The sequence below is a fragment of the Colias philodice genome, chromosome 15 (assembly GCF_061535455.1).
Source record: "Colias philodice isolate Cphi_HAF_F1 chromosome 15, ilColPhil1 Martin Lab GWU primary, whole genome shotgun sequence".
Lineage (NCBI taxonomy): Eukaryota > Metazoa > Arthropoda > Insecta > Lepidoptera > Pieridae > Colias > Colias philodice.
The window spans coordinates 11,900,001-11,916,188 of NC_143100.1; the positions used below are offsets into that span (position 1 = coordinate 11,900,001).

The following is a 16,188-nucleotide window of genomic DNA, read 5'->3' on the forward strand; positions in this document are numbered from 1 at the left end:
AATAACCCGTATGAATTGTCCCCTCAGCAACATGCTTTTGAATGAACTATGGTTTTTAATATGTACATTAAGACATTTGTTATCTCTTTCAAACACAATTCTTGTAGTTTTGTCAATGTAACTCAAACAATTTTGAACATAATCTCAAAAATTAAAAAAAAGATTTCTCTGTAATTACACGTTTCCGCACGAAAAGCCGCTAATGTATGTTTCGGGGCATCAATATCGATCGATAAAAATTAAAATCGCGCCGAAATTCGTGCCGCACGTTTCTAAAGTCAACCCTATATTTCATTAATTAAATTATTATAAGAACCATTTAATGCAGTATATTTATTGTTATGAAAATTCATCCTTACACAGATAGTTAAATGTCTTAGCCCTTCTCTTATATTAATCTAATTAGTCAGTAAGAAATAACTAAATGATGTTGGTTTTATTAAAATTTAAAACTTTATTATATTTATGTAATTAAAGTTATTCTATACCCGGCGCGGCCTAAGATGATCCCTATGACACTGACAGTTATTCTCAAGAGACAAACTTGTAATGGCATCACCATTAAATTAAAAACGTATTGGAGGCGTCTAAAAATGGCATTTATTAATTTTTACGTAGCTTTATGCCATTACAATGATATTCCGTTGGAATTATAACAATTCTTAACATTTACGAGAAATTATATCAATCTGACTTTACGTTTACGTCCTTCAAAACTTACATCGTTGGCATTTATCGACTAGTGCGGAAAGTATCGATAAACAAATTTCGATAATGGAAACGAGTTCACATTTTTTCCATGCTTAAGCTATAGTTCATTCTCTATTGAATGGAACAGAAGATCGCAGCATAATTAATTAATCAATTACCGTTCGCGTTAATTTACTTACCTATGATAATATAAGTTTTTTAGAAAAATTAAATGGGGGATTCCATTTTCATGATAAAATAATATACACTGTGTTAAACGGGTTAAAGATTACGAGAAAATGATAAGGTGCATTTTTATGTTTTGGAAAACTTTCGTTTTACTTACCGTTTCGTTTACATAATAGACGTTAAAAATTCATTTTATAATATTTGTAAAAACATGTTTACCGACGTGGCTGAATGCAAACCACGCCTTAGCCTATAAAATAGTAAAGTATCGACACGATCCATCATACGAGCAATCACTAAGACGAACTGTCATAGGGATCATCTTAGGCCGCGCCGGGTATAGCTTCAAGTATCATACGCAAGAAATATAAAAATATATTTTTAATCTGTAGTTTAATAGTTTGCCATTATTCAAAATAATATCAGTGAAACAGATGTCAAATTATTAGACAGTTATTACATTATTATATACAATAATTTATACAACAACACTAAATATTTTTATTTCCATTCCAGAATTCCAAAAGATCGCCATCGCTACAGCTATTGGTTTCTGCATCATGGGCTTCATCGGTTTCTTCGTAAAGCTGATACACATTCCCATCAATAACATTATTGTCGGCTCATAGACTGTGTAGACTTAGCTTTAGTTGTAACTTATCTTTAAGCCCCCGATGTGTCTAAGTTAACTCTCACTGTCATTTTATTTCATCCATACAAATTTTATTAGAATAAATTATTTCATTTTTATAGTAATTGTTTTATTACATTTGTGTACTATAATTATTTCACGTAAAATATTGTATGCATATTCTTGTTTATAAGTAATTGAAATTGAAATTTATTTCTTAATTTTTAATCTGTAAAATATGTTTGGTTCATTTATTCAATATATTTATAGCTCAAATATGTTGAAAAACGTAAAACGTACACTTCTTACATATCTTTTCAAACTTAGAAAAGTTATTAATTATTTTTTTTTAATTGAACACATCTAAGGTACTTTGCCAATTGAGAGTTTCAGTGAACTTTGCAATTCATGTCCTGTCTATGATTTAAATGATTTTAGATATTTTTATTCATCCCAAATTTAACGAAAAGTAGGCTTTCAAAATAAAATACAAAATTAAAACAACAATTTTATTAACAAATTTAACCTATTTACAAGCTAAAGTTTCTTCATAACGTGGATATAATACGCGGGCTCCGGAACCTGTGACAGCTCTTTGAAGTCTGCGTAAATGTCATGTTTCGCGCCTTTTTTAAACGCCTCGTCTAACATCTGTGTGAATCTGTTCAGTTTGTGCGGGTAGTAGCAGAGACGGAATTCACTGGAACAGAATGAGGACAATTACTACATATAATGCATAGTTTCTAAAGACTACAAGCACATAGGTAACTAATCATTGAATATTGAAATGATTCCTTAATAATTAGACTACTTAGCTCTTAGACTTAGCTCCTGAAATATGTGACTATTCATTAAAATTGGTTAAATTTTGGTTTCATTTGTTTTGCATAGAAACGGAATAAACATACAAAATAAATAAGGTAATCTATAAGGAGACGATCAGAAACAAATTATATCTTGTAATGTTTTCTTTGAAATATTCTTTTAGAGGCTATGACGCATTATATTAGAAATTTCAATTAGCACGTGAGCTCATTAATCTCAAGCAATTATACCTAATATTATGTAATTAACCTACGAGCTACGTTGTCATCATTTTTTTATGTTTGTGTATACGAAATTTTGGAAAATAAGTCTGAAATTGACGAATAATATATTCAGTTAAAACCCAATTCGATTGTAAGTAGGTATTTAACTATGTAATTTTCATGTAATGTAGTTATGTATGTGTGAAGTGTGAAGTGGGGTAAGGAGCAGATACATTATACATCTGTTTCACTGATCGATTTTCTTTAGGTAATAATAGTAGGTGATCAGCCTTCTGTGTCCTACCAGACCGAGACTTTTTTTTCGTCTCCACCGGGAATCGAACCCAGAATCCCTCGGTGTTACGCTCACGCGTTAACCTCTGTACCAAGGAGGCGGTCAAAGTAGTAAGTTAGTTATAAAGGCTTCTAAAAGATTTTTTTTTTCATAATATAAAAAAAAAATTGACACAATAATGCCATACCTCCTTTGTGAGACATCTCCGTTCTCTGTGGGGCAGATGCAGTAGTCCAAAGCGACGAGTTCAGGTTTCCCGCGCACCACCAACACGGATGTTTTGATGTCAACTGGGTATTTGCTCTGAAGTAAAAAGGGCAAATAATTAGTAAAATCAACAGTAAAATCATTGGCAGTAAGAAAAGCAATAATTGAAATTTAGATTCCTTGCATATTGCTTTATATCCAAATCTAAAGCCTTCTATAAAGCCTTTTAACGAACCAATTTTCTAATAATTTGCTCGTGTGCTTGGCAGGCGTTTATTTTTGTCATTTATATCTTCACCTTATTCTCTATTAAAATATACCTTTTACAAATCTATACATATAATAAATCTGTAGAAGGGTCAATTCTGTACATTGAAAATATTGAAAAAATAAATAGTAGGGGGTGTTACTGGATCGATACCAAACCCAAATATGTGATAAAAAAATTTTTTGTCTGTCTGTCTGTCTGTCTGTATGTGAAGGCATCACGTGAAAACTAACGGTTCGATTTCGATGAAACTTGGTATAATTATACCTTATTATCCTGGGCATAAAATAGGATACTTTTTATCCCGGAAAAATACGTAGAAAAAAATAAATCTTAATTTTTCCGCGCGGACGGAGTCGCGGGCGGAAGCTAGTTCTTTAATAAAATATTATTCCATAAAATATCCTCACATTATAATAAATAGAATGGCCTGGAGTAGCGCCACTGTCGATCATTGCGTCATAATTCCTGTGGTCAATAAACAAAAGACCGCCGGGTTTCAGAACTTTCGCGAAGTTCTCTAAGCACATCTTCTGCGTTCTTTGGTCTTCGTATTCGTCTAGAAGATGGGCGAAAGAGTTTCCTAAGCAAATAACTGCGTCGAATTTAGCGCCTGGCAGAAATGAGTCGACGTCTTGAGGCAGGGTTTCCCAGGAAGCTTCTTCGATTACTGAAAATATTAAAAAGAGAATTAGTTAGAAGAGTAGAATCAATTGACGGTTAAAAGCTAAAAAAAATAAGTTGTAAAATTACAACTTCTTTTACTGCGAATATGAGAGTTTCGCGTTAATTCCGCGCTTAAGAGAAAATTCCCTATGCCTAATTTATGGTTGTAAATTTTAGTATAATAATAATAATTAATAATTAATGGATCAATTCTTAAAGAATAGAAAAAAGCTCCATTTTGAGGCGGGAGTCGAACCTTGGTCTTTTGCCAAAAAAACAAAAGTGCCAACAAAAGAAATTGTGGTTAAATTAAAAAAAACATACCCCACTCATCATACCGCGGATCCTTTCTCTTCTCCCATCGCGCTTTGAGCGCATGTTTCAGCATCTTGTCCGACGCGTCCACCGACACAACTTTGAAGCCCTCGTCTACTAACATCATTGAATCTATACTGGAAAGAAAATTTTACATTCTTTATAAATAACAGTGACTGTAAAAGTTAGTAGTACCTAGGAGCACAGATTATATAACAAATACTATATAGGCTATAGGTATCTATTAGAGTAGTAACTACCTTGTAGTTGTATGTAACGTAGTATATTATTATTAGTCTGTGCTTGTAGTGATAAAAGCCGATCGATAGATGTAAAATAGGTAAGTACCTATATGAAACTGTTTGTGCTAGCTTATGTAAATATTAGTTACCTATATATGAATAATAATTATTATTAATAGTGTATTTATAAACAATTACTAACAAACGTGATGACAAAAACAAATAATGACATCGTACCATAATATAGTTAGTTACATATTTGTGAAAAACATATATTATAATATTATGTAACTAAGTAGTGATTACCTATTGCGGATTGAGAAAATAAGATAAAAAATTCGATTATTTTAAAATTAAACAAATCATGTTATCTCTATGTACACTTTGGATTGTTTTATTAAAGCGGAATTAATAGCAATAACAACATGCTATATAATACTCACGGTAGTAGTACCTACGGTACCTATAGCGAAGCGATTTTTGTTTGATATGATTGTGTTCTTATCTAAGGTATCAGTTCTAATCTACTGATTGAACCTACACCCTATAGGTCAGCAAATAGTATCATTAACCACTGCGTCATACATCAACTGCATACACAAAAATATTTTGCAAGATATTAGATACCTAAATGCGTTTAACAACAAGATAATAATTATTATCTATTAAGTATCTGTAAGAAAAACGACCTTTTTGAGATAACAGATTCGTTTCCGATTCATTTATTTTTATTAAATATTTAACAGGTATACATATTTCATATCATTAACCAATTTTGGTACTTAATAAAAAAAATTATCATTTAAAAACGCGCCAAAGTCGAACCCAAATTACTTTAAAGTAAGCACCTAGTAACTACATTCTTTACATGTTTTCACCCAGAGCTTTCACACAAAATTGTATATGAATCAATAACCATAAAATTACCTTAATATTACCAGCAGTAAAAAGTGCATAATGCCCTGATACCTACACAACTCTCTTTGATTTCCGAACTCATATTATATTGGAAGTTATAGCTGGGAAGCTTTTAGTTCTTTGCGTGTACATTTTGTAACGCATTACTTTGATTAGGTTGATTAGATTTTTCATTAATAATAAGTTTATTTGTCTTTAAGATAACTTACCCTGTACCACAAGCAGCATCAAGCACATTAACGCAGCCGTGTTTTCTCAGTATACCAGTGAGAAAGTCCTTATAATTCTGGGTTCTCTGGTTGCTGTCTCCGATGTACTTCTTCCATATCCTCGCTGCTATACCATCTGCGTATTGGTCCTTGACTCCCTCTGAAGGGATGCCCTGGGATCTGGAGTGGAACACTTTGTCCGCTGCCATGTTGGCTGGAAATCGAGAAAAAGTTTCAACACATCAGATTATTACATACCTATTTATTACTTACTTCAGATGTTTCTTTCTTTATTTTTCCTTATTAATACATCTATGACTAGATTATAATCCATACTAATATTATAAATGCGAAAGTAACTCTGTCGGTCTGTCTGTTACTCAATCACGCCTAAACTACTGAACCAATTTGCATGAAATTTGGTATGGAGATATTTTGATACCCGAGAAAGGACATAGGCTACCTTTATTGCGAAATATGTACCACGGGCGAAGCCGGGGCGGACCTCTAGTAGATTATATATTCCATATTCAGATTAGAAATGATTGATCTCACTCAAGTAGGTACCAACTCAACGCGGTTTCAATTAAAATTTTATGATAATTTAAATATGATAAATGGGTTTTTAATCTATTTTACAAAGTAAATGTTAGTAAAATGCACTGAAGAAGGTTTAAAAAAGAAGCCATGATTCTGAATAATCGAGTTTTTTGTATGGAGCCATAAATAAACAGGTACGAGAGCGATAAGGCCGACTAAACTGTTACTTTATCACAATTTCTATTGCACGCCTCATAAGCGAAGCGTTGAGGTGGGTACTACTGTCACTTCGCGCAAAACATCTGATTTTTTTTTAGGTTTCTACATGTATTGTGTGTTATGAAAATTGAAAAGTAATATCTATACGTAAGTATAATAAAATCTTAGGAAAATTCAAAACTGTAAATTGAATATTTTTTGAAGGAATCGCAACCTACTTAGGTCGCGATCTTCAATCCATATCGAAGCCAAAAACATAGATTTTTAGAATTTTTTTCTGTTTGTCTGTATGTTTGTCCGGGCTAAACTCAATAAGTACTCCATGGATATTGGATTTACTTCAAATTTTGCATGAATATTACTAACAGGTCGGGTCACCATAATATAGATTATAGGCTATATTATATCATCGCGGCTCGCGCTAAACCAATTTAAAACCAAAAATACAAGTCGGAGTTTAGGCGTTACCCGGCAATTTCGACTATGTTCAACCTCTATAAAGTCTGGTACAACATAAAGCACAATACCGAAAAAAATATATAAAATAGGATGGTCTTTGATCTTTAATTGCTCGCGAGGACTTTTTTCCAAAGTTAATAGATTTCTAGAAAAAAAAATGTGCCGTGGTCACGTTGAGACGTCTACATCGGTGGTAGAGGCGGACACAGCTTTCCGCACGATCTCCTGCCATCTCTTCCTGTTACTAAGTAGACTGTCTGGCGCAGTCTGATACGCGAATTCCTACATCTGCCATTACTGTTATTAAAATATTTTGTGAGATAAGATACATGGTACATTAAATTTCCCCCGAAAGCTCTCACTACACGTGGATCAATCATACATTTCTTATGACGTAATGTTTTGATGTTATTGTAACGACAACATTATTAGATAACAAATCCAGATTCAACCGGATGCTGGGTCTGACACCAATGTAATGAATCTACGAGCAAAGAATAACTTCCTTGATATCAATTTATTATTTATAGTCATCATGATGATAATGACATGCAGTTTTGGTTCCCATCTAATCTAAGTGTTTTCTCAGTATACCAGTAACCATTTTAATGCAAAGACAAGGTTTATTTTATCGTCTAGACTTAATAAAAGTTTACATGTGTATAAAATAGGTATGTAGTTGTTTAAAATTGAATGACGTCTATTGTTAACAACTTTCTAATGACTCTGCTGTCTAAATCATAAACAAACGGGCTACTTATGTATATGTATTATAGACTTGTATAAGCTACCCACATATAAGGCCATAAGTAGATATGTATAGACCAAGGTATAGACTATATAGATATAATTTTGCCTCTTGGTAAACCATTTAAATTTTAGCTATCAAATAACCTAAAGGTGGGTCCACACTTGATTATTTTCGCGTATCACATCTCCGTCGCGTAGCATCGACGCGTATCATGTTTGCTAGAGTGGACGCTAAATGATCGCGATCGTGATACACTTCGTATCATGATACACCCCAATCGCTATTAACCCCGTATCTGATACGTGTCGTATATAATCGTATTTAATATTTATGGCTCACGCGATAAAAGGTACGGTATGGTCAAAATGGGCGTCCACACTTAGGATACACATACTCGATACGATACGCCTGATACGGATACGATTACTTGATACAAATGTGGACCCGGCTTTAAGTAACTAAGTAGGTACACATCTTCCGAAAGTTCCGTTAAAACTCATAAATTCTTCTTCGTTCTAAATTGGCAGATTAAAGAATTTTAAAAAACATTGTTCTTCATTATAATAGATGCTTATAGATGATATCAAAACATCAATATTATAGGAGATCGAAATATTTGTCGCGTGTTTTCCTGACGTATATATTTGCATTATCATGATTCAAGAGCACAATATCGCGATAACAACAAACGGCAATTAAAAAGAGCGAAGCCGAGTAGGCTGTAGGTACCAAGAGACTTTGCTCTACAAATTGTTTTGTTTTCGTTAACAGTCATGCGTTAATTTATATAATTCCCATAGTTATTCAGCAGATAAGGTATATAATTAATAAATAAATAAATAAATAATGATCCGACAATCCGACATATAAAACATATTTTTTTTAATATAACGTTTTAGCGCCATATACATATAAAACGTAGACTGATAATATCATAGATTACTAAATACTAAATAGTTACCTACTATGAAACTATAATAATTTTATGCCTATATTAAACTGGCATTTTGCCAATTTGAAGAATGTGTTTATAATAAAAGAATCCAAACTGTAAATAATAAATCAAAGCCATGGGTGTTATCATTACAGTTATCTGTTACAAAACAAACCTTAGATATTATAATATTTCTCAATAATATGTAATATGTAGGTATTAAGCTTTCATAAAATTCGTTTTTTTTAAGATTGAAATAAAAAAATATACCTATATGTTATCTACTATATTTTTTTCAATAATATATTTAGTTCTTACTTCCATAGTTTCTTAGGAGGATAAACACGAAGATTTAATAAAAACTCTACATAATTTCATCGCTATAGGAAATTTTCTAAAATAACGAACTGGTTTTCTATTGTTTTAATAGAATTCCATCACGTATTTCTTAAATTTGTTATAATATGTTTAAATACATACCGCATCATGCGATAAACTGTTAATATCCATCTAACAGTATTATTATTAACGCGATGTTAGATCGTGCATGATAATTAAATATGTACCTAGTTACCTAAAATAATATTTAAATAGAACAAAGAATCAACTTACAGCTATAATTGTGATTATTTCACGAGAGTAATATAATGAAATACGTCACTTATGATATAATATTATCAAGACTACAGGTTAAGGCGAACGCGGGCGAGCGTCTGCTACATGTAAAAACATTGCATGGTTTATAAAAACCGGCCGCTCTTATGTGAATGATGTAATAATTTTCATCCCTTGCGTTCAAAGTGTTGTTATAATATTATTATGATATCACTGTTTTTCTCTGGTATTTTCTAAGGAAATACTTGATGTATGATATTTTGCTGTTAGAATGTTCGTTTATAGGTGCATGAATTATTCGAACATTTTGACCTCTGTAACTAATGGATTTTTGTCTACGTGTGTTTTTACATATTATTTTTAAATTATGTAACTAATAACTTATAACATCGTTTGTTTTAGAAACATGATAAGGTAAAGTAAGAGCAGTTGGTAATTATTATAATATGTTTTATGCATTTTTGTTTAATAATTTAAAAATAATTTGGAAAATCCAAAAGTGCACGCCTCATAATTTTTTTTTAATAAATATTTATTAATTATTATTTTTGTTTATTTAATAACAATTAAACCACATCGAATCAGACCCTGAAAAATGAAAGGGTTCTATTCCTGAGCATACTCAAGCGTAAGGAAAAAAAAAGACTCGATTAGTAAAGTATTTCGGTCGCTATCGTGTTAACAAGAAAAACCGGCCAAGTGCGAGTCGGGCTCGCGCACAAAGGGTTCCGTAGCAGCAAATATAATAAATTACAGTTAAATCAACCTATCTCAAAAACTATAAGAGATACTTTGATCAAACCAAAAATCGTTGAAAGAGTTAATTAGCATGCATCACCTCTATTTTTTTTAGAATTTTATACCCCGTAGTTATAAAAATAGAGGGGGGGGGACATACTTTTTACGACTTTGAGAGCTGATATCTCAAAAACCGTTCACTTTAAGAAAAATGTTTTTTAGAAAACTTTATATCATTTTAAAAGACCTTTCCATTGATACCCCACACGGGTATGTACATCGAAAAAAAAAATTTCATCCCTCAGTTACATGTATGGGGGGCCCCACCCCCAATTCTTTTTTTTACTATTTAGTGTCATATTTTTGTAGCGGTTCATACAACACATATTCCCATCAAATTTCATCACTGTAGTACTTATAGTTTCCGAGTAAATCGGCTGTGACAGACGGACAGACGGACAGACGGACAGACGGACATGACGAAACTATAAGGGTTCCGTTTTTGCCATTTTGGCTACGGAACCCTAAAAAGGATCCGCACATACAGACACACGGACGTCCAAGACAGAACTTTTTTAAACTGTTTTTTAACTAGTTTAAATAACAAAAATGACATCAAAAATATCATGAACGTTAAAAATAGTGTTTTTTCTTAATATGTGTGTGTATGTATTATCTTACAAGTGCAATGTATGATACATAAAGACATTTTAAGTTTGAAAAATCAGATGTTTTGCGCGAAGTGACAGTAGTACCCACCTCAACGCTTCGCTTATGAGGCGTGCAATATGAATTTGAATGTAATTCTGTAGGGAAAAAACTATTAAGTACCTATCATAAAAATTTGAGTGAACTAACCGTTTCATAATATTTGGATTACTATAGTAAAATAAAGTCTTGCAGTATTTACGCTCTGTAAGTAACGTAAAAAGCGTGCCAAATTAATTATGCAAGAAAATTATTTCCGCTCCATAGTGACGGTTGGATCGTGCTGGTTATCAATTATTGCAAAAACAACGAGATGTTTGTCTGACCCGCGAGGTGATAAACTGTTATCCACACGATATGTATCTTGTATCATCTTTCTTGCGATATTATCGCGTACGTAGGTATCACTGTTAGCTGTTAGTCACATTATTATTGTGTTCGTGAAAAAACAAAATCGTTTTTAGTGGGGCAGATTTTTAGTTGCGTATGGTAACTTATAATGCGATTAGGGTTTAGGGGAAGCACCTTATTGTAAAATTATTCGTTTTGCATAGGAGTGCTTGCGTTTTCGCAACTTTTAGCTACATAGAAGTATGTTATGATAAATAAATCACTCTATGTATAATATTGGAATGCAACTACGACAAAAAATATCTAGCTATAGACTGTACAATTAATTTTAAATCACACTCATGAGTACCGAGTATCAATTTGATGATTTCTACGATATTACGGTATACTTAATGGTATATAGTGTAGCATTATACATTCTGCATTCGAAATACACTACTGTATAATATTTAATAATGTGTGAAATGGTAATAGAGGCTCTATTAACTAATATTTAAAAAATATTATGTACAGAAGAACTAGATGGCGTTAGGTACATACATATTTTACTTGCACATAGTTACATCTTTTAAATAGGTAGGTATATAAGCAAACTAATTCAGATTTCTTATCTACCCAATTAGTTAATTTCTGCTCAATTTATCTTTCTTTTCATTGTCAATTTAATTATTTTTTATGCCTTTTCACATTTTCTGTAGGGTGATTGCGCTGGTTTTCGTCCAGTTATGGGAGTTGCCAACTTTGTGATGAGAAATAAATATTTTGGAGCACCCTTCCTTAAACATATAATATTTTTATTTAGTCCTTATATAGTCTTCTTTAAGATAATATTAAGTGAAAATAAATCATTTTGACGTATCTTTTTATTTAAATTATTTTCTGCAAAAGTAGGGTATATGCTAGTTTTCGTCCAAAAAAACTGGTTTTCGTCCTAGTGTAAGCTAGTTTTCGACCACCGTGTAGAAAAAGGAGGGTAGGTCAACTATTAAGTTAAAAACCAATTACAGGTAAATATATACTTTTATTTAATCAACATCACAATTTCTCACTACCTTACAGGTTTAGTTTTACTAATAATAATCAATATAACTAGTCAACACTGAGATCTATGTAGCACTTGGCAGTCTTTATATGCGTTAGTGATGACTGTTTAATCATTCGTAATAAAGAAAGGAATGCGTTACTTACAATGTAAATGAATAAAGTAATAATTATAGGACTGAGAAATTACATCAAAAAACAGAAATATTCATTCTAATACTTTGTTTATCAAATGAAACGTACTATATTAAACACAGCCATAACAATACGTTTTAGCTACTAAAATAAACTATACTATACCTTACTGAACTATGCATTATTGTCTTACTGATGCCTTTATTAAAGATTCTTCAGTGTACGTAGCGTTTTTAGGGTTCCGTAGCCAAAATGGCAAAAACGGAACCCTTATAGTTTCGTCATGTCCGTCTGTCCGTCTGTCCGTCTGTCCGTCTGTCACAGCCGATTTACTCGGAAACTATAAGTACTACAGTGATGAAATTTGATGGGAATATGTGTTGTATGAACCTGTACAAAAATATGACACTAAATAGTAAAAAAAAGAATTGGGGGTGGGGCCCCCCATACATGTAACTGAGGGATGAAATTTTTTTTTTCGATGTACATACCCGTGTGGGGTATCAATGGAAAGGTCTTTTAAAGTTTTCTAAAAAACATTTTTCTTAAAGTGAACGGTTTTTGAGATATCAGCTCTCAAAGTCGTAAAAAGTATGTCCCCCCCCCTCTATTTTTATAACTACGGGGTATAAAATTCTAAAAAAAATAGAGGTGATGCATGCTAATTAACTCTTTCAACGATTTTTGGTTTGATCAAAGTATCTCTTATAGTTTTTGAGATAGGTTGATTTAACTGTAATTTATTATATTTGCTGCTACGGAACCCTTTGTGCGCGAGCCCGACTCGCACTTGGCCGGTTTTTTATTTTTTCTAGCTTTCTTAGACTCCTTCGAGGCCATCTAAAAACAATAAGATCTTTCTTAGGATACGTGAGTAAGTAGAATAAAAAAATATTGCATTGGCAAAACAGACCTAGAATAAAAGATGATACTCAAGTGAATGATAATCAAGAAAAATACAGTGTATTATGTCTGACCTACCCCCATTTATGCTACGAATAATTGACTCTACTTCACATAAGGAGAATGTTACATGACTGAATGAATGACAATATTAGGTACAAGCAGCACTCTGGCCCTCACCAATTATTTATAAGGAAGATACTGAATAGAAAACTTTTCAATACGTAAAAAAGACGAAAAGTAATGCAAAAGAATAGCTATTTTTAATTTTTGTCCACTCCAATACTCACTCATGGACGAAAACTAAAACGTATAAAGCTAAATTTAGTTTTCGTCCACTTCTTTAAATATTTTTTTATTTTGGCTGCACTGACAAAGCAGTGGACGGAAACCAAAAAATCTAAACTAATAGCAATAAAGATCACTTCGGGAGAAACTATTCAGTATTTTAAAGGTCCGATAGAGTAAAAAGAACCTAACAAATATTCACGTAGCTGTTTGAGTTTTCGTCCACTTGGACGAAAACCAAATATTTTGAGAATTTGGTAACCTAGTATCCGTCCACTTAATTTTTCGAAGAGTATTATAAAAAAAGTATGATAAACACTTCTAATTGCGTTTAATAGGCTTATAACTAAACATACGTACCAAAAACATTACGTAAACTAGCTAAAACAGTGATTTAACTTACCATGAACTTTTCTCGCCGGCAAATTTTTCTCTCGCGCGATGACATCTGCAAGGCACGGATGGGAAGCGGCCACTTTTACGTTAATTTTTTGAACTCTCTTCTTGTCAAATCAAATTTTCATGTTGATAGTACTGTTGCTTACACATTATGGAACGTAAAAAGTGCAAACTTGCGCGGGAAGGTAGGTTTGTATTCAAGTTTCACGCACGTGATTGTAGCAGGTCAGTCAAATGGACGAAAACCGAAACTGGACGGCAAACCAGCGCAATTACTTTTAATAACCTGCATTTTGTTATAATACTAAAACTTACATACCTAGTAGTTTTGATCTGTAAAAATGTAAATTACAACTATAGTCCTTTCCACCTAAGATGATTTCTGTGACACATGGATTTTTGACACGTGTAGAGATGTCTTTACTGAAATCATATCAATTGTATTCGATAATCGATAATATTTTATATGGAAATGAAATCGATTTGAATAAAGTACCAAAATTAGTTTTTTCGGCATTTCGCCAACAATTAACTAAGGAAACTTAGCAAACAACAGCAACAAAAAGTCAACAATAACAATTAGTAACAATAACAGAATACCACGTAAAGTATCATTATAAAAATGCAACTTGTATGCACTCGTACAGACGATTGACTCGATTGTCAAACGATCACAAGATGGGCGCCGATTATATGATTTTCCAACTCTATGATTTTTCAACGATCCATTTCATGTACACAAATTGCGTAGGTATTATATTTTTGTGTTATTTTATTTTATTTTTCATTATATTAAACTAAACAATACTGTTTTCGATTTATAAGTTTAAGATGTTTTATTTTTATATTTTTGGCAATAATTCCGCCATAAAATAAGAATATTATGCACTAAAATTATTTTGGCGTTTTAAACATAAAATACGTAATTCGGAACACGATGAAGTGTCACAGGAATCATCATAGGTGAAAAGGACTATAGTTTGCATTAAATTATAGCCATAAGGGATTTTTTTTTCATGAAATTAGGTAATTATTCATCTAATCTCACTAAGTAGTGAGTATGGTAAATGTTAAATAGTAAAAAAAGGGAGAAATATCTTAAAATAAAAACAAATTTGTACGTATGTCGAATATTTTTATTATTCACTAGCTTCCGCCCGCGACTCCGTCCGCGCGGATTTCGGTCTCCATTTTGAACTGGGAAGACGTAATATTAGACGATCACTCTCCCTCGCCACACTGAGAGAAAAAAATTCGGCGTAATTGATAGCAATGTTATTAAATAGCGTTATAATCAAATTTTATCAATTCCTATGTATTTTTAATGAAAACTACAAAATAATTTAATTTCAAGTACAGTTTATTAATTTCGTAATATAATACATATTTATATAAGTCCATGATAATACCAATAAACGGGTTTTATTAAATGTCGAAATTAATATTCTTTACTTGGGATTGCAGGATTTTACTAAATATTCCTTGAATTTGTAGGTACTGTACTAATATCAAGGGGTACAGATTAGTTATGATTATAAAAGGTTTTACTAAAGTGACCAATTACAATAAACTATAATATCTAATCATTTACATGGTAACTCAATGTATCTAATATGGCATTTCTTATTTCTATAATTCGTGAACTTGTAATTAGAACGTGTTTTATTTTTCCCTCAAGAAGTAAACTATTATTTGTCATTACAGTTATATGGCTATTAGTGTTTATATATTATATACCTTTTCTTGGAATTAGTAAAGTATAGTAGATACCTTTTCTTGGATTTTACAGAGATGTGGTCAAGAGTCTTGACCACATCTCTGTAAAGTAGTAGATACTATCTACTATACTTTACTAATTCCAAGAAAAGGTAAGGTCTTGACTCAAGACACGAACTACCATTTTTAAAAACATATTCTAATTACCCGTATTTGACAGTTTACGTGACATTTTAATATTATCATGTAATACTTTATTGGACGGATAAGTTTTATCCAAGCATTGAAAAATCGGCCCTTAGGGCTGATTTTTTAATCCTTGGTTAAAACTTATTCGTCGAATAATGTATAAAACTACCATTTTAAAAACGTATTCTAATTGCCCGTATTTGACAGTTTACGTGACATTTTAATATTATCGTGTAATACTTTATTGGACGGATAAGTTTTATCAATATTTATTAATTTTACACGCCTACAACAATTTAGGAATACAAAAAATCCTTTACTCAACTTTGCTACGACATTTACATCAGGCACTTCATATTAATCCGTACTTGTATTTAAAGTTACTTACTATTGAAACTTGTATAGTTATCATCAAACATGTAAAAGCTAGATTAATCTATAGTACAAATCTAATATCTAATGGCGTCGAATAATATCGCATCCGATTTAGACTCTTCATCATCATCACTACTCACGTCATAGTATAAAACAAAGTCGCTTTCTC

General features: G+C 31.9%; 2 protein-coding genes across 2 annotated transcripts in view; one reads left to right on the plus strand and one right to left on the minus strand.

Moving 5' to 3' along the window:
- The window catches only part of LOC149482529 (protein transport protein Sec61 subunit gamma), a 3,423-nt gene extending 1,792 nt beyond the window's left edge, over window positions 1-1,631 (plus strand). The window contains exon 3 of the mRNA XM_089704234.1: window positions 1,396-1,631. Coding sequence (XP_089560360.1) covers window positions 1,396-1,508 — 113 coding nt within the window. The 3' untranslated portion in view covers window positions 1,509-1,631. The remainder of the gene's footprint in view (window positions 1-1,395) is intronic.
- A 374-nt stretch (window positions 1,632-2,005) lies between these two features.
- Window positions 2,006-9,284, minus strand: Gnmt (Glycine N-methyltransferase). Its single transcript, XM_089704233.1, has 6 exons — window positions 9,174-9,284; window positions 5,659-5,872; window positions 4,299-4,426; window positions 3,719-3,978; window positions 3,021-3,136; window positions 2,006-2,210 (listed from the first exon to the last, which is right to left on the minus strand). Exons 2-6 carry the CDS (start codon window positions 5,865-5,867, stop codon window positions 2,048-2,050), a joined length of 876 nt encoding a protein of 291 aa, XP_089560359.1. The 5' UTR covers window positions 5,868-5,872; window positions 9,174-9,284; the 3' UTR covers window positions 2,006-2,047.
- Between the last annotated feature and the right edge of the window lie 6,904 nt (window positions 9,285-16,188).